This window comes from Coregonus lavaretus (assembly GCF_964263955.1).
Source record: "Coregonus lavaretus genome assembly, chromosome: 13".
In the NCBI taxonomy this organism is placed as follows: Eukaryota; Metazoa; Chordata; class Actinopteri; order Salmoniformes; family Salmonidae; genus Coregonus; species Coregonus lavaretus.
Window position 1 is genome coordinate 36,261,488 of NC_140000.1, and position 18,969 is coordinate 36,280,456.

Sequence of the window (18,969 nt, forward strand, 5' to 3'; positions counted from 1 at the left end):
GTTACCTTGATAATTGACAACACACTGTAGAGTTGAGTTTTTTTTAAACTGCCATTCTAGTCTGACATTACATTAACAGGTACAGTGCCTTCAGAAAGTATTCACACCCCTTGCCTTTTTCCACTATTTGTTGTATTAGAGCCTGATTTTAAAATTGATTAAATTGAGATGTGTCACTTACCTATATACAAAACCCCATAATGTCAAAGTGGAATTATGTTTAGAAAATTTTTTTTTTACTCATAAAAAATGAAAAGCTATAATGTCTTAAGTCAATAAGTATTAAAACCCTTTGTTATGGCAAGCCTAACTAAGTTCAGGAGTAAAAATTAGCTTAACAAGTCACATAATAAGTTGCATGGACTGTATGCAATTATAGTCTTAAACATTTTTTAATGACTACCTCCCTGTACCCCACACATGCAACTATCTGTGAGTTTCCTCAGTCGAGTAGTCAATTTCAAACACAGATTCAACCACAAAGACCAGGGAGGTTTTCCAATACTTCACAAAGAAAGGCACCTATTGGTAGATGGGTAAAAATAAAAGAAGCAAACATTGAATATATCGCTTTGAGCATGAATTTATGAATTACAATTTGGATGGTGTATCAATACACCCAGTCACTACAAAGATACAGACGTCCTTCCTAACTGAGTTGCCGGAGAGGAAGGAAAACGCTCAGGGATTTCACCATGAGGCCAATGGTGACTTTAAAACAGTTAGAGTTTAATGGCTGTGACAGGAGAAAACTGAGGATGGATCAACAACATTGTAGTTATTTCACATTACTAACCGAAATGACAGATTGAAAAGAAGGAATCCTGTACAGAATAAAAAATATTCCAAAACATGCATTCTATTTGCAATAAGGTACTCACGTAGAACTGCATAAAATGTGACAAAGAAATTAACTTTATGTCCTGAATACAAAGTGTTATGTTTGGGGCAAATCCAACATCACTGAGTACCACTCTTCATATTTTCAAGCATGGTGGTGGCTGCATCATGTTATGGGTATGCTTGTAATCGGCAAGGACTAGGGAGTATTTTTAAATATAAACAAAATAGAGCTGGACAAGTATTCCTTGATCAGAGGAAAACCTGTTTCAGTCTGCTTTCCAACAGACACTGGGAGACAAATTCACCTTTCAGCAGGCCAATAACCTAAAAGTCAATTTATGCTTGATCCAAAATGTGTTGGGAGGCTCCATGTGGAGAGGGTGTGACGCAATTGCGGAGCTTCGGAAAGCATGCAGAGGCCAAATTTAGCTCAGTACCGCATCGCCGTGTGCCTCCCAAATTGTGTTAACAATGCAGAGGGCTCCGTATTGACATGATTGGTAGACGATAGGTGGGTGCAGGAGGTCCTGTATAAACATAAACTTACTTCCTTGACAACAGCTCTCTGCTGCTTGCGAAGCACAAGAACTATGAATGCCCTGACTTCTGCAGAGGCCGTATCACCCTAAATGCTGTACAGGCAACGCAGACGTCAGATTGACCATGTAACGCCTTTAAAACACAAGGTCAAACATACACTGGAGTTGCTTACCAAGATGACATCGAGTAGCCGAGTTACAGTTTTGACTTAAATCTACTTGAAAATCTATGGCAATACTTAAATGGCTGTCGAGTAATGATCAACAACCAACTTGATAAAGCTTGAAGAATTTCAAAAATAATGTGAAAATATTCTACAATCCAGGTGTGCAAAACTCTTGGGAGACTTACCCAGAAAAACTCCGCTGTAATCGCTGCCAAAGTTGATGCTAACATGCATCAGAGGTGTGAATACTTATGTAAATTTGATATTTCTGTATTTCATTTTAAATACATCTGCAAACATTTCCAAAAACATATTTTCACTGTCATTATGGGGTATTGTGTAGATGGGTGTGAGAGAAAAATATATATTTAATCAATTTTGAATTCAGGCTGTAACAACAAATGTGTAATAAATCTAGGGGTATGAATACTTTCTGAAGGCACTATGTTCTATCTACATTTCGAGTTAGTATGGCCATGTTTACTTACATATCTCGACATTTTTTGATAGTATGGACATTAACACAAAGAAATGGGTGGCAAGAAAATGTTTCCATGATGATGCATTCAGTAGTGACACTGGCAGATATTTTAAGCGGGAAATTTACAGCTTATTTGTAATACGATACAGCTAACATGTGTTTGTTTTTATATTTAAACGAGATGGAACTCGCTGTAATTTAAAATATGGAGATTTTAGTTGTATGCATTTAAAACAATCTTACAGAAAATGTAATTACCTAGAAGTCCAAATTACATCGATAAGGGAGATTAAAAACACTACAAAACAGTAATGTCTTTCCTACAAAAATGTACTTGCAAAATTCACACTGGAAACATTGTTACAAATATTATATTCGCGCGCGGGAACGTAAAATCTTAAACAACTCACCCTGCCCGAGCGACTTTTGTTTGAGACTACGGGGAATGGCAACTCCTCATCGCTAGAAAAGGCGTCTGTAGAGGGGATCTTCTTGTTCTGCACGGTCAAGTTTTTCAGATATAGCTGCACATAAATGTCCTTTCGCTGGTCTCCGGTCGGGAGAGCAACATTGTTGGCTAAAAGCTCGCTCTTGAGTCTATCTTTGGTGAGAACAGATGGGTCTTCCAGATATTCCGGCATGTTGCTCGCTATGAAAAAGAAACTCCGCTTCGGTAACAACAAAATGAAGTATTTAGCTGGCTATGTTAGCTAACTAGCGCCTCTTGGTGGATTACATCTGCACAACTACCCGTGTACACAAACTTGATACTTCAAGCTTCCTATAACAATTTGAGCACGTTAGCTTACTAGTTTCGGTTCCTCTTTTGTAAAGCTCTTCTCAGTAGAATGAAGATGTGAAAGCGCTAAACACAAGACAAACCTCCCATTTGAACTACGTGGGTTTGGGCTATCATACCAATATCTGCTAGCTTGCTAGGACACCAGCCCTCTGCGAACATTGAAAGAACACAGCTATGGGGTGAGAATGGAACCATCTGTGTGTAAAACCACTGCCCTGTGAAAGCAGACACTATTGGGCAAGAGCGGTAACATCGGCCTTTGCCATTGGTAGAGGATACATGCACGTTTTAGGCGTTCATGAGCTACCGAAATACATAGATTTATATTTTCCCTCTATTTACATTTTAAACGTATACAGCACATTCATCTGTGAGTCAAGCCATTTGCACAATGCACTGCAAAGCACTATCATTTAATTGATACAAGAACTTGTCGTCTTGCCACAACAAAAAGCATTTTGTGTGCTTAAAGAAAATAAAATGTATGCATCTCTTTATTTAATTACATAACTGCAATGTTGCAACCAAGGACAAAAATACAAAGCAAACAACTTAAGTAATTTTACTCTCTGCCTGTTACAGAACATTTCCCCATATACTAGTTTAAGGTACACCTATGGACAAAATACCACTTTTACTGAATTTAAGATCATTTCATTGAGAAAATTAACATAATTTCTCAAAGATATCATTGGTTTCCCTCCCCCATGTAACTATGTGTGTATTCCCTTATTGTAAAATGGAGAGAAAAAAATCACCGAAAGCCAAATTGCCCCTGTAGTCAATACATTTGAAACAAAAATTGCTCATGGGGTCACAGTGTTGAACAGACAGACCAGGGGGGACAGACTGAGCTGATCAGAGAGAAAGCAGGCAGCGATGAGCCTGATGCTCATAGGTCTACTACTTTCCTCTGGAGCCCAATCTCTCTGTGTGTGTATTCTTCTAATTACAACTAGTTACCATTTTGTATGTGTATTAGATGAGTGTGTGTTGGGTCTGCCTGAACATGTGTGTAAATCGGGAGCTCAACTCCAGATCAGTTCCTGGTGAAGAGGAGGGGCTCAGGTCCTTGCTGGGGCTTGGTGTTCTGAAGAGACTGGAACACCCTGCTCTTCTCCTCACCTCCTTCCTTCTTCTGCTCTCCTTTCTTTGATCTCCTCCCCTGGCTCAGGCCTTGATCTCAGGAGCAGCAGGAGTGCAGTATATTGTGTCAGAGTTCTCGGACACCAGCTCTTCTGTTGAGGAAAATAACACTCAATGACATTTGCCTAGCTATTAGTGTGTGACAGATGCATGGTTGGTTTCATTTCAGTTTCATGCATCTTAACGAAGTCAGTACCCCTTCCGATAAGATACAGTGCATTCGGAAAGTATTCAGACCTTCACTTTTTCCACATTTTGTACGTTACAGCCTTATTCTAAAATGTATTAAATTCATGTTTTTCCTCATCAATCTACACACAATACCCCATAATGACAAAGCAAAAACAGGTTTTTGAGATTGAAGGATTGTCTGTAGAGCTCCGAGACAGGATTGTGTCGAGGCATAGATCTGGGGAAGCGTACCAAAACATTTCTGCAGCACTGCCCAATAACACAGTGGCCTCCATCATTCTTAAATGGAAGAAGTTTGGAACCACCAACACTCTTCCTAGAGTTGGCCGCTTGGCCAATCTGAGCAATCGGGAGAGAAGGGCCTTGGTCAGGGATGTGACAAAGAACCCTATGGTCACTGACAGCGCTCCAGAGTTCCTCTACCAGAAGGACAACCATCTCTGCAGCACTCCACCAGTCAGGTCTTTATGGTAGAGTGGCCAGACGGAAGCCACTCCTCAGTAAAAAGGCACATGACAGCCCGCTTAGTTGTCAAAAGGCACCTAAAGGACTCTCAGACCATGAGAAACAAGATTCTCTGGACTGATGAAACCCAGATTGAACTCTTTGGCCTGAATGCCAAGTGTCACGTCTGGATGAAACCAGGCACCGCTCATCACCTGGCCAATACCATCCCTACGGTGAAGCATGGTAGTGGCAGAAAGCTATAGAAAGCTGATGAGATCCTCCTCTTTTTAGTAGAGGCCATCACTCTCTTTTCTCATGCAATTGCATAGCCTATAGAAATGTTGCGCAACATGAGCTTTCATGAAGTGTTTGATGAGATTTTCAACACATTTGCATTGATGTCAGAGTGATTAGAGGGACAATAGAGTGTTGACTACCAGGCAGTTAGCAAGTTTGGTAGGCTACTAATGACCAGCAGCAGCATCAGAGCTTGGAGAAGCCTAATTACCGTGACTAAACGGTCACATGGAATTTGACTACCTTCATGACTCGTGACCGCCAGTGTGGCGGTAATACGGTCACCGCAACAGCCCTAGTCACGTCTGGAGGAAACCTGGCACCATCCCTATGGTGATGGCAGCATCATGCTGTGGGGATGTTTTTCAGCGGCAGGGACTGGGAGACTAATCAGGATCGAGAGAAAGATGAACAGAGCAAAGTACAGAGAGATCATTGTTGAAAACCTGCTCCAGAGCGCTCAGGCCCGCAGACTGGGACGAAGGTTCACCTTCCAACAGGACAACAACCCTAAGCACACAGCAAAGACAATGCAGGAGTGGCTTCGGGACATGTCTCTGAATGTGCTTGAGTGGCCTAGCCAGATCCCGGACTTGAACCCGATCTAACATCTCTGGAGAGACCTGAAAATAGCTGTGCAGCGACGCTCCCCATCCAACCTGACAGAGCTTGAGAGGATCTGCAGAGAAGAATGGGAGAAACTCCCCAAATACAGGTCTGCCAAACTTGTAGCGTCATACTCAAGAAGACTCTAGGCTTTAAATCGCTGCCAAAGGTGTTTCAACAAAGTACTCTGTAAAGGGTCTGAATATTTATGTAAATGTAATATCACTTTTTTATAAATGTGCAAAAATTTATAAAAACCTGTTTTTGCCTTGTCATTATGGGGTATTGTGTGTGGATTGAGGGGGGAAAATCATCAATTTTAGAATAAGGCTGTAACGTAACAAAATGTGGAAAAAGTCAAGGGGTCTGAACACTTTCTGAATGCACTGTAGGTAATTTTATTTGCCATATTGCTTATACCTACCTAGTCATTTCAGATACTAAAGTTCCTAGGAACTAGTAGTCCCTATTAATTTGGAATTAAACATGAAAACTCACCAGGAAGGACACACTTCCACAGGCCATAGGTTTTGCCGACCGCAGTCTGCCACAGCCGGAGCGTTCCATCCTCAGAGCCACTGGCATACAGCTCCCCGTCTGGACTGAACCGCACGCAGTGGACTGGCCCAAAGTGGCCCTTGTACGACTCTACAGGAGGAGTGGCGAGAGAGCCACAGCAGTGTTAAACATGACCTGAACCCTAAACATGTCCACACACAGGTTATAAAGCCATACATGTGAAGCAGCCACTCATGTCCTACAGTATACGGTCAATGTCAGCGAGATCGTTAGGATTGAGTGAGCATTCTCATATAAATTGGTGTGATTTTATTTGACTCCTTGTGAAGTTTTTTGTAGTGTGAGCTGCTGCTTACCCAACTCCTCCTTGGTGCCGTAGTCAAATTTGTAGAGCTTGAAGTCGTCTCCCCCGGCAACAAAGAAGTCCTTATCTGGATGCAGCGAGGCAGAGTGAATGGAGGCAGGGGCATCCACAGTCTTGATCATGTCAAGGCTTGGGAGAAACACAAGTCAGAGTAAGGTAACACACAGCTTTAGCACTAGCAATTACAATAAAATATGAGCTAAATCAAACTATAATGGATGTCAATACTGTATGCTATGACCACCCCTGAGGAGTAGGTAAAAGTAGTCCCTAACCAATGAAACAGGGTCAGATATTTTATCACTCCCCTAATGGTTTAGGCTAGGATCTGTGGTTAGTGGCAAAGTCTGCCTCGAGCTATGCCTGAGGTCAATGCCTGGGTTTTCTGTACTGTACCTGAGGGCATTGTAGAACGCTATGGTCTTTCCATAGGTGATGACCAAAACCTCTCCGTCAGGGATGTACTCCATGCTGCTGACTGACATGTCGAAGGAGAGCTGCTTCACAACCTCAGTGGAATTCCTGTCCCACAGTCTACACAAAGGAATAGAGACCGTACATAGGAATAGCTATTTTTGATCAATAGATACAGTACTTTATTAATTGAAAAGTCATCAAGAAATGACAGCAAAAATCTAAGAGAGAGTGATGGCCAGACTTGTATGACCATAGAATGTTTAACACTTTTCAATGTTGATAGTCACACACTGCCCTCCTGTGTTCATAGTGGGCAGAGACGTTTGGCCCCAAGGGAAAATGACTGCAAATGCTTCCAAATGTTCCCGATAGGATATAATGTGTGTGGTCATCCTATCAGCCTTTTGGCATCCTGAAAATATCCATGACAAATGTAGAACCAGGTAGATCAAAGAGCACTGACCGTACAGTTTTGTCATCAGCGGCAGAGAGGATCTGTGTGTCGTTGTTACACCACAGGGCTTTCTTTATGGCAGACGTGTGCCCCGTAATCTCTTGCGGTTCTGAGGGAAACAAAACACAATACTTATCTAAACACAACCAAAAGTTGACAAACAATTAAACAAGGGCTTGCATTGGTACAAACCTGCTTCAGGTTTGTTGAAGTCGTAGATGCGTATTATCTTATCATTCCCTCCTGTTAACAGACAACTGCTATCCTGCCAGAGAGGAATAGAGGGGGAAGAAGTTGACTCAAATATTAAATACATGAAAGTCCAGTAAGAATATCCCCCCCAAAAAATAAGATACGAGACATGTAAACAGCTTTACACTGTCATGACAGGGATAATTGAAGTCCTCAATCTCATAAATTTGACACATACAGTAAAACCCATATTAGTACCAAGTAACCGTAGTACCTGAGTAAAATTGACAGACTTGACAATGTGCTTGTGTGCCAGCGTGAGGACCTCATCTCCAGTCACGGCATCCCACACCTTCCTGAAGAGCAAAGAGATACAGTCATTATCAGTATATCAGCCAAGAAAAATAATACAGTAGCCTAGTTACCACTTGCCAGACATGCTTTTGCTTTCACTAACTATGTTGTTGAAATGACAAAGTAGTTGGCTAAAGCAGACAGACAAGCTCCCAGGCTACGAGAGTAATAAGCTAATGTCAGAAATCTTGGAGATCTCTCATTGAACAATCTGAATAATTGGAAGACTTTCCACTCATTCTGTTTTGAATTACAGTATAGAGTTATAGCCTGGTTCTATACTGTATTTGCTGTATCCAACTCTTATAGAGCCAGCCAGCTTGTAGTCCTAAAAATCAGAAATGAGTTGGCATTTTCTACCTATGGTTCGTTCACCATTCCTCTGGGGGAAATACTGGGGTTTTGGGATATACGCCGAAAATAAGGTCTGAGGTTAACACAGGCTTAGGAGATCTTATATGTTTTGTTCTATGAGATAATATCAGTCAGTTAACATGACCTTTATGAATTATGAAGCCTTTATGTGCTCAAAATAAGTCAGTTGCTAACTGTCAGAGAAATGGAACTACAACAGGTGGCAAAATGTCTCACGACCACGCAAACTAGTCTACGCTATACTAGTCTGTCAAAAAGCTAGTTAGCTACCTGCTCAAACAAAAATGCAAGGATGGTATATTGTTTTGCTCCAGGCTGCAACCATATCTCTTCAGCGGGAAGGTGCTTGTTTTATTGGTTCCCAAACGATGTTGTCCAGAATTGACTCTGATAAGGTAAGATAAGCCTGTTAGCTAGACATCAAAGGCATGCGAACTGAGGTGTAGTTTTATCTTTTACATGTTAGTATATTGTTAGCTTATTACTTGTTTTCATTACAGAAATGCTTCATAATAAACTCATAGAACAAAACGTATAAGACCTCCTAAGCCCTTGTTTACCACAGGCCTTATTTTCGCTGTTTATCCCCCCAAAAACATTAATTTTCCCATAGGCGTTGGCCAACAAGCCATGGTCGAAGTTAGCCTCCGTTATAGCCCTCAAAAACTCTAGGCGGCATTCTGCCTTCTCCCTACAGTTTTCAGCCATAAGTTGCGCCCACGACTGGCTCATGTGAACTACAATCCTGAGGCTTTGTTTTAACGTTTAGAAATGCCAATAACCATCGCTTGCAATACAGCTTTTGAAACATATGGCCTTTATCTTTCATCAGCGAGAAAGGATCCTTCAAATCAAATATAAACTTACTGTAACAGTTTTGCACTGATCCATACAGCTATGGGTGCCTCCATCCGACAAAACTCCGACAAAACTACACTTTCGCTACACCCCCCGAGTTAATCTTACACACAGGTGTTCGGAGAATGCTAGATAGCCAATTAGTACAGGTGGTCGCCACTTGTCTTCCATAAGCAAGCGCTGTAACATGGAAATATGGCAACACTAACCCTATCCCTATCAAGGTGTATCAATTTAACCTTTTTTTTATTTTTATTATTTCTCACTGATATGAAAGATAAGGTCCTTATTCTTCCAAAACCGTACCGCAAGCGACACGTGTTAATGTTCAGATTGAGCGTTGCTGCTCTTAACAAAACTCCCCCATACAGAAGATGCCTTTGTCCAATGACTCTTATGTGTAATGGAACTGAGAGTCATGATCAAGAGCTAGCCTCCGTTAGTGCCTACAAAAAGACACCATTACTATTGCTCTCTATATTGTTGTCATAACATGGTCATGGCCAGGCTATGTTGTAGGCCTAAATACATACGCAGTGAAGTCTGCAGCAGCAGTGGCTGCCTTGGTGGCTTCATTATTCAGAGTGGCCCCCCAGACAGCACCCTTGTGACCCAGGAACGTTCCGATCCAGTCCCCTGTGTCTCCCTGGCGCAACATGGGTTTGCCATCTATCAATCAATTTTTCAATCAATCAATCAATTTTATTTTATATAGCCCTTCTTACATCAGCTAATATCTCGAAGTGCTGTACAGAAACCCAGCCTAAAACCCCAAACAGCTAGTAATGCAGGTGTAGAAGCACGGTGGCTAGGAAAAACTCCCTAGAAAGGCAAAACCTAGGAAGAAACCTAGAGAGGAACCAGGCTATGAGGGGTGGCCAGTCCTCTTCTGGCTGTGCCGGGTGGAGATTATAACAGAACCATGCCAAGATGTTCAAAAATGTTCATAAGTGACAAGCATGGTCAAATAATAATCAGGAATAAATCTCAGTTGGCTTTTCATAGCCGATCATTAGAGTTTAAAACAGCAGGTCTGGGACAGGTAGGGGTTCCATAACCGCAGGCAGAACAGTTTAAACTGGAATAGCAGCAAGGCCAGGCGGACTGGGGATAGCAAGGAGTCACCACGGCCGGTAGTCCCGACGTATGGTCCTAGGGCTCAGGTCTCTCAGTTGGCTTTTCATAGCCGATCATTTAGAGTTGAAAACAGCAGGTCTGGGACAGGTAGGGGTTTCGTAGCCGCAGGCAGAACAGTTGAAACTGGAATAGCAGCAAGGCCAGGCGGACTGGGGGCAGCAGGGTGTCATCATGCCCGGTAGTCCTGACGTATGGTCCTAGGGCTCAGGTTCTCAGAGAGAAAGAGAGAACGAGAGAATTAGAGAGAGCATACTTAAATTCACACAGGACACTGGATAAGACAGGAGAAGTACTCCAGGTATAACCAACTAACCCCAGCCCCCCGACACATAAACTACTGCAGCATAAATACTGGAGGCTGAGACAGGAGCGGTCCGGAGACACTGTGGCCCCATCCGAAGAAACCCCCGGACAGGGCCAAACAGGAAGGATATAACCCCACCCACTCCGCCAAAGCACAGCCCCCGCACCACTAGAGGGATATCCCCAACCACCAACTTACAATCCTGAGACAAGGCCGAGTATAGCCCACAGAGGTCTCCACCACAGCACAAACCAAGGGGGGGGGGGGGCGCCAACCCAGACAGGAAGATCACGTCAGTAACTCAACCCACTCAAGTGACGCACCCCTCCCAGGGACGGCATGAAAGAGCACCAGCAGGCCAGTGACTCAGCCCCTGCAACAGGGTTAGAGGCAGAGAACCCCAGTGGAGAGGGGAACCGGCCTGGCAGAGACAGCAAGGGCTGTTCGTTGCTCCAGCCTTTCCGTTCACCTTCACACTCCTGGGCCAGACTACACTCAATCATATGACCTACTGAAGAGATAAGTCTTCAGTAAAGACTTAAAGGTTGAGACCGAGTCTGCGTCTCTCACATGGGTAGGCAGACTGTTCCATAAAAATGGAGATCTATAGGAGAAAGCCCTGCCTCCCGCTGTTTGCTTAGAAATTCTAGGGACAATTAGGAGGCCTGCGTCTTGTGACCGTAGCGTACGTATTGGTATGTACGGCAGGACCAACTCGGAAAGATAGGTAGGAGCAAGCCCATGTAACGCTTTATAGGTTAACAGTAAAACCTTGAAATCAGCCCTTGCCTTAACAGGAAGCCAGTGTAGGGAAGCTAGCACTGGAGTAATATGATCAAATTTCTTGGTTCTAGTCAGGATTCTAGCAGCCGTATTTAGCACTAACTGAAGTTTATTTAGTGCTTTATCCGGGTAGCCGGAAAATAGAGCATTGCAGTAGTCTAATCTAGAAGTAACAAATGCATGGATTAATTTTTCTGCATCATTTTTGGACAGAAAATTTCTGATTTTTGCAATGTTACGTAGATGGAAAAAAGCTGTCCTTGAAACAGTCTTGATATGTTCGTCAAAAGAGAGATCAGGGTCAAGAGTAACGCCTAGGTCCTTCACAGTTTTATTTGAGACGACTTTACAACCATCAAGATGAATTGTCAGATTTAACAGAAGATCTCTTTGTTTCTTGGGACCTAGAACAAGCATCTCTGTTTTGTCCGAGTTTAAAAGTAAAAAGTTTTCAGCCATCCACTTCCTTATGTCTGAAACACAGGCTTCTAGCGAGGGCAATTTTGGGGCTTCACCATGCTTCATTGAAATGTACAGCTGTGTGTCATCCGCATAGCAGTGAAAGTTAACATTATGTTTTCGAATAACATCCCCAAGAGGTAAAATATATAGTGAAAACAATAGTGGTCCTAAAACGGAACCTTGAGGAACACCGAAATGTACAGTTGATTTGTCGGAGGACAGACCATTCACAGAGACAAACTGATATCTTTCCGACAGGTAGGATCTAAACCAGGCCAGAACTTGTCCGTGTAGACCAATTTGGGTTTCCAGTCTCTCCAAAAGAATGTGGTGATCGATGGTGTCAAAGGCAGCACTAAGGTCTAGTAGCACGAGGACAGATGCAGAGCCTCGGTCTGACGCCATTAAAAGGTCATTTACCACCTTCACAAGTGCAGTCTCAGTGCTATGATGGGGTCTAAAACCAGACTGAAGCATTTCGTATACATTGTTTGTCTTCAGAAAAGCAGTGAGTTGCTGCGCAACAGCTTTTTCTAAAATTTTTGAGAGGAATGGAAGATTCGATATTGGCCGATAGTTTTTTATATTTTCCGGGTCAAGGTTTGGCTTTTTCAAGAGAGGCTTTATCACTGCCACTTTTAGTGAGTTTGGTACACATCCGGTGGATAGAGAGCTGTTTATTATGTTCAACATAGGAGGGCCAAGCACAGGAAGCAGCTCCTTCAGCAGTTTAGTAGGAATAGGATCCAGTATGCAGCTTGAAGGTTTAGAGGCCATGATTATTTTCATCATTGTGTCAAGAGATATAGTACTAAAACACTTAAGTGTCTCTCCCGATCCCAGGCCCTCGCAGAGCTGTGCAGATCCAGGACAGCTAAGCCCTGGAGGAATACGCAGATTCAAAGAGGAGTCCGTAATTTGCTTTCTAATGGTCATGATCTTTTCCTCAAAGAAGTTCATGAATTTATCACTGCTGAAGTGAAAACCATCCTCTCTTAGGGAATGCTGCTTTTTAGTTAGCTTTGCAACAGTATCAAAAAGAAATTTTACAAGAAGGAACATTAATAAGTGGTTAGTACATTCACAAGTGGTTAGACAACTACAGTACCTCCAACTGTAGCACATACATAAGTGAAAGTCTGATGATCATTTTCAAAATACATCTATTCAATTCCCCTCTCTATTCTGACTCCCACCTAAGAAAAGGCGGTGATGCAACTTTACATTCAATATTTTCTAAACAATGATCTATGGTTATCTACTACAACAAGGACCGTATCTAGGAAATATATCTTACCTTTGCAGGCACTGATGAGAAAATACCCGTATGGGGTGATTCCACTGAAGGCTAGATCCACCACAGGTCTTGTGTGGCCAGAGCAGGTGAGTGGTGTCTGTCTCATTGCCATGCTCACCTTGGTTTCAGACTGACTAGCTAGTTAACAATACAAAATGATAAATAAAATCGCCAAAAGTATGGAGCTAGTTAATTAATATAAATCACAGCTTGCAACTGGCTAGCTAACGTTGGCTAGCTAATGTATGGAATGAGATTGCTAAAACTCTGGCTAGTGCTGAATAGCTAACGTTAGCTTCCAATGGAACCAAAGTTAGCTTGACAAACATTAGCTAGCCAACGATTCTAGCTAGTTTGAAGTTAACGCAACCACCGTTAACTAGATTTTATGAAAAAAAGAGAAAGAATTAAGCGAAGATATTGATGTTTCAGTGAAGGCAAAGGGCTTCTCTCCCAGCTAGGAAATAACGCGCTAATAGCTACAAAATTGCAACTAACTAGCAACGTGTAGTTAGCGGCCTTAGGTATTTAAAAAACATTGTAAATATAGAAATACTTCCGGTATCATGAACGCTGACGTCTTTTCAAAATAAAAGTCCCAAATCTAAGTTATTGATCAAGATCATTGGTGGTACAATGAAATCATCTATCATTTAGCGCTTTGTCAAATATTTGTAAAATTTTCACCAACTTTTTTGGACAATATTTGATTAATTACATTTAGACTCCAAATGATTGATCCTCCTGTCTGTATTTATCTGTATCATCAAGACTCTTATTTTAATGTGCTACATTTGATATTATAATTTTATAAAATTTACAGAACTGTTTTGGGGGCCCTATGAAAATCTAGAGCATCAGGTGTGTGAGAGGTACAATTTGTGCAAAGAAAGCTCTTAGAGCTTTATGATGTTGGAAATAACATGTAAGCTTGCCTTAGATGGTTTTGCCACACATATAATATTAAATAATATGCCATTTAGCAGACGCTTTTATCCAAAGCGACTTACAGTCATGCGTGCATACATTTTTTGTGTATGGGTGGTCCCGGGGATCGAACCCACTACCTTGGCGTTACAAGCGCCGTGCTCTACCAGCTGAGCTACAGAGGACCACGCATAGATTGTACATGAAACATAGAAGTAAAAAGAGGGCTCTGGATTAAGGCCCCCAGGGTTCTGGTCTAGAAGCACACTTTCCACTGTACTCAGAGGACAAATCAAATTGAATCAAATTGTATTTGTCACATGCTTCGTAAACAACAGGTGTAGACTAACAGTGAAATGCTTACTTACGGGTCATTTTCTAACAATGCAGAGTTAAAGATCATTTTAAAAAATAGAAATAGTAGCACGAGGAATAAATACACAGTGAATAATGAGTACAAATAACATGGCTATATACAGGGAGTACCAGTACCGAGTCGATGTGCAGGGGTACAAGTTAATTGAGGTAGCTATGAACAAATAGGTAGGGGTAAAGTGACTAGGCAACAGGACAAATAATAGACAGTAGCCGCAGCATATGTGGTGAGTGTGAAAATGTGTGTGTGAGGGTGTGTGTGGCGTCAGTATGCAGTATGCATGTTTCCAGACTTGGTGCGCTGGTACAACTTGCCATGCGGTAGTAGAGAGAACATACGGCTTTGACAATCGCCTGGTATAGAGGTCTTGGATGGCAGGACCTCAGATGGTACTCATCACCCTCTATAGAGCCTTGCAGTCGGGTGCCTTGCAGTTGTCGTACCAAGCGGTGATTCAGCCAGTCAAGATGCTCTCAATGGTGCAGCTGTAGGACTTTTTGAGGATCTGAGGGCCCATGACTAATCTTTTCAGCCTCCTGAGGGGGAAGAGGCGCTGTCGTGCCCTCTTCACAACTGTGTGGGTGTGTGTGGACCATGTTAATTCCTTAGTGATGTGGACACTGAGGAACTTGAAGCTCTCGACCCTCTCCACTATAGTTCCAAAGAATGTGGATGGGGGAATGCTCGCCCCTCCGTTTCCTGTAGTTCACGATCAGCTCCTTTGTCTTGCTGACGTTGAGGACACAGTTTCACTATAGTCCGGCTGTCACGGATTCTGCCGAGGCTGCTCCTCCTCCTAGTTCGGGCAGGCTTCGGCGTTCGTCGTCCCCGGAGTACTAGCTGCCACCGTTGAATGTTTCTATGTTTGATTGCTTTTGTCTGTCTATTACACCTGTGTCCGTTTGTGTCTGATTACGTGTTCTATAAGTTGCCTGTTTCGTATTGGTTAGGTTGTGTGTTGTTTTTTGCCTGTCCGTAGTGCTGCGTGTTTTTTCTCTGTTTTGTTGTTTTATTGTTTTACGCATAGCTTGCGTAATTGCTCGCCTCTGTTTTGTTTGAGGCCGTTCATTGTATCTTTGCCTTGTGGTTTCACAAGTAAACTTTGTTGGACTAAGCTTCGGTGTCCTGCGCCTGACTCCCACACCACATACACCTCAGCCTTGACAGAACAACACACCAGTATGGAGTCAGCAGGAGCAGCGGCGGCACCCAAGTCGCTGGAGGATCGGATCAGCGACCAAGACACCATGATCCGGCAACTTGGGGCCGCCATGAACGAGGTGTCCAACACTCTGCGCCGGTTGGTTACGGGAGAGGTTCCCACGCCTTCTCACACCATACCATCACCAACGGCCAGTCCTCCTCTCCCAGCACCGGAACCCAGTGGCATTCGGCTCTCGCTCCCGAGGGCATATGATGGTTCTGCAGCCGGGTGTCAGGGGTTCCTCCTGCAGGTGGAACTCTACCTGGCCACCATACACCCAGCGCCCTCGGGATACGAGAGCGTCTCCGCCCTCATCTCCTGTCTATCCGGCAAGGCGTTGGAGTGGGCCAACGCCGAATGGAGGGGAATAGACGCCGCTACCATCACCTACGCGGAGTTCTCCCGCCGCTTCAGGGCTGTGTTCGATCATCCACCTGAGGGGAAGGCGGCGGGGGAGCGTCTGTTCCACCTCCGACAGGGGAAGAGGAGCGCACAGGAGTTCGCCCTGGAGTTCCGGACTCTAGCGGCGGATGCGGGGTGGAATGAGAGGGCCCTCATCGACCATTACCGGTGTAGCCTACGAGAGGACGTTCGTCGTGAGCTGGCCTGCAGGGACACCAACCTATCCTTCGACCAGTTGGTGGACATCTCCATCCGTCTCGACACCCTGCTGGCTACCCGCGGACGTCCCGAGTGGGGGTCGTCCATTCCACCCTCCAGCACCTCCGAGCCGATTCCCATGGAGCTCGGAGGTGCTGGCGCTAGAGAGAGGAGGAGAGAGAACCCGAGGGGGGCCATCCCCTGCACCAACTGTGGCCGTGGAGGACACACTGCGGCCAGGTGCTGGGGAGGGTCTCCTGGGAGAGGGGACAACAGGTCACGCACTGGGGAGTCATTTCAGGTGAGTAGGCGCCCCACTTACCCAGAGCTCTCTGTTGGTCACATGTGTATACCTGTGAGATTTCCACAGGTGGCACCTCATTCCCAGCATAAGGCGCTAGTAGATTCAGGCGCAGCTGGGAATTTTGTTGATCGTGAATTTTGTTATAGGTTAGGAATTCCCCTTCGGCCGGTAGAAGCCCCCTTTCCTGTTCATGCCCTAGACAGCCGGCCGTTGGGGTCGGGGTTGATCAGAGAAGTCACAGCACCACTTAAGATGACGACGCAGGGGGGTCATGAGGAGATCATTCAGTTTTATCTGATTGACTCTCCTGCGTATCCCGTGGTGCTGGGGCTTCCCTGGTTAAGCGCCCATGATCCTACCATTGCGTGGCAACAGAGGGCTCTTATGGAGTGGTCTGCCCAGTGTGTAGGGAGATGTCTAGGTGTTTCCTTAGGGGCGACCTCGGTAGAGAGTCCGAACCAAGTGCCCGCAATGCGCATTCCCCCTGAATATGAGGATTTAGCACTTGTGTTCAGCAAAACGAGGGCAACACGGCTACCACCTCATAGACAGGGGGATTGTGCGATAGATCTCCAAACAGGAGCGGCACTTCCGCGGAGCCGTGTGTATCCCCTGTCTCAAGAGGAGACAGCGGCTATGGAGACTTACATAGCCGAGTCCTTGGCACAGGGATACATACGGTCCTCCACTTCCCCGGTTTCCTCGAGTTTCTTCTTTGTGAAGAAGAAGGACGGGGGTTTGCGCCCGTGTATTGATTACCGTAGTCTCAATCAGATCACGGTTAAGTACAGTTACCCTCTTCCACTGATTGCGACTATGACAGAGTCATTACGCGGAGCGCGGTTCTTCACAAAGTTGGATCTCAGGAGCGCGTACAATCTGGTGCGCATTAGGGAGGGGGATGAATGGAAAACAGCATTTAGCACCACCTCGGGTCATTACGAGTATCTCGTCATGCCATACGGGTTAATGAATGCTCCTTCAGTCTTCCAATCCTTTGTTGACGAGATTTTCCGGGACATGCATGGGCAGGGTGTGGTAGTATACATCGACGACATCCTAGTGTACTCTTCTACACGAGCCGAGCATGTAGCCCTGGTGCGCCGAGTGCTAGCGCTATTTAGCAACTTCCTTCAAACTGCACGCAGAGACATAAAAATGCTATCCACGAGTTCATCTGACTCTGGGGAAGTAGATAAAGGGTATTACCATTACTCATTACCAAAATCCCGAAGTATCCCTTCAAGGAAAAAACTGCTGGTCCTCGATGCTCGATTCAAATAATACATATGTGACGAAGTGGATGATTCTAATGCATAGAAAATGTTGTACAGGTCTATACAATATACAATATTTAGGCCTAATAAACTTGATTATTAGCCAGCAGTGTGATTGTCTACAAGGTTGAAGAAAGATGCAGTACTATAAGAAAGATACATGTAGGTGGAAACAGGAGACAAAAGGCTGTGAGACATGTGTTTGATCCTAGACACATGAAAAGTGGGATGTATACGGAGGGTACGGGGCAACAGAAGAAGAACAGCAGAGGGGCTAATGATCTTGGAGATGGGAAAGGGCCGATAAATCGGGGGGAAAGTTTGCGGGACTCCACCCGGAGGGGCAGATCTCGGGTGGACAGCCATACCTTCTGCCCGAGACGATACCGGGGTACCGGGGTCCGGTGGCGGTCCGCTTGTTGTATATACCTGGAGGTGGTCTTGAGAAGGGCCGACCGGGCTCTTCTCCAGGTACGGACAAACATCTGGGCTGAGGGTATGCCGACCTCTTCCTCCGGGAACACTCAAAGGGAACACTCAAAGGGTGAAAGACCCGTGGCAGAGCAGGGAAGGGTGTTGCGGACGTATTCGACCCACACTAGTTGCTGGCTCTAGGTGGTGGGGTTGGCGAAGACCAGGCAGCGCAGAGTCGTCTCCAGGTCTTGGTTAGCTTGCTCCGACTGGCCGTTGGACTGAGGGTTTAAACCGGAGGACAGGCTGGCCGACGACCCAATGAATGTGCGGAACGCCTTCCAGAACCGGGACGAGAACTGAGGACCCCGGTCGGAGACCATGTCCACTGGGAGTCCATGGATCCAGAAGACGTGCTGCACCATGAGCTGGGCCGTCTCTTTGGCGGAGGGTAGCTTGGCGAGAGGAATGAAGTGGGCGGCTTTGGAAAACTGGTCCACAACTGTTAGGATGGCGGTGCTGCCATCAGACGGGGGAACTCCCGTGACAAAGTCCAGGGATATGTGAGACCAGAGACGGTGAGGAACAGGCAGAGGTGGGAGGAGACCAGCCAGAGCTTGCCCAGGAGTCTTGTTCTGTGCACAGATCGTGCAGGAACGACGAACACGGAGACGTCAGGAACCATGGTAGGCCACCAAAAGCATTGTGGCACAAAGGCCAGGGTCTGACAGGAGCCCGGCTGGCAGGCAAGCCTGGAGGAGTGGGCCCACTCCAGGACCGAGGAGCGGACAGCGTCAGGAACAAACATCCGGTTATCTGCCCACCCCCCCCCCC

General features: G+C 45.0%; 2 protein-coding genes across 3 annotated transcripts in view; both read right to left on the reverse strand.

The window, feature by feature from the left end:
- LOC311139748 (lamina-associated polypeptide 2-like) overlaps positions 1–3,035 on the reverse strand; it is a 30,587-nt gene extending 27,552 nt beyond the window's left edge. The window contains exon 1 of the mRNA XM_084174687.1: positions 2,441–3,035. Coding sequence (XP_084030813.1) covers positions 2,441–2,671 — 231 coding nt within the window. The 5' untranslated portion in view covers positions 2,672–3,035. The remainder of the gene's footprint in view (positions 1–2,440) is intronic.
- Positions 3,036–3,308: 273 nt separating this feature from the next.
- On the reverse strand, positions 3,309–13,581 carry LOC311139209 (serine-threonine kinase receptor-associated protein-like). 2 transcript variants are annotated; one of them, XM_084174114.1, is made up of 10 exons: positions 13,387–13,578; positions 13,037–13,270; positions 9,587–9,722; positions 7,741–7,822; positions 7,467–7,539; positions 7,284–7,383; positions 6,800–6,937; positions 6,396–6,532; positions 6,019–6,168; positions 3,309–4,070 (listed from the first exon to the last, which is right to left on the reverse strand). In XM_084174114.1, the coding sequence occupies exons 2-10, from the start codon at positions 13,146–13,148 to the stop codon at positions 4,003–4,005; spliced, it is 996 nt and encodes a 331-aa protein (XP_084030240.1). In that variant the 5' UTR covers positions 13,149–13,270; positions 13,387–13,578; the 3' UTR covers positions 3,309–4,002. The 2 variants fall into 2 exon arrangements, with proteins under 2 accessions (XP_084030240.1, XP_084030239.1); XM_084174113.1 differs by having other exon boundaries at positions 13,037–13,581.
- Positions 13,582–18,969: the final 5,388 nt, after the last annotated feature.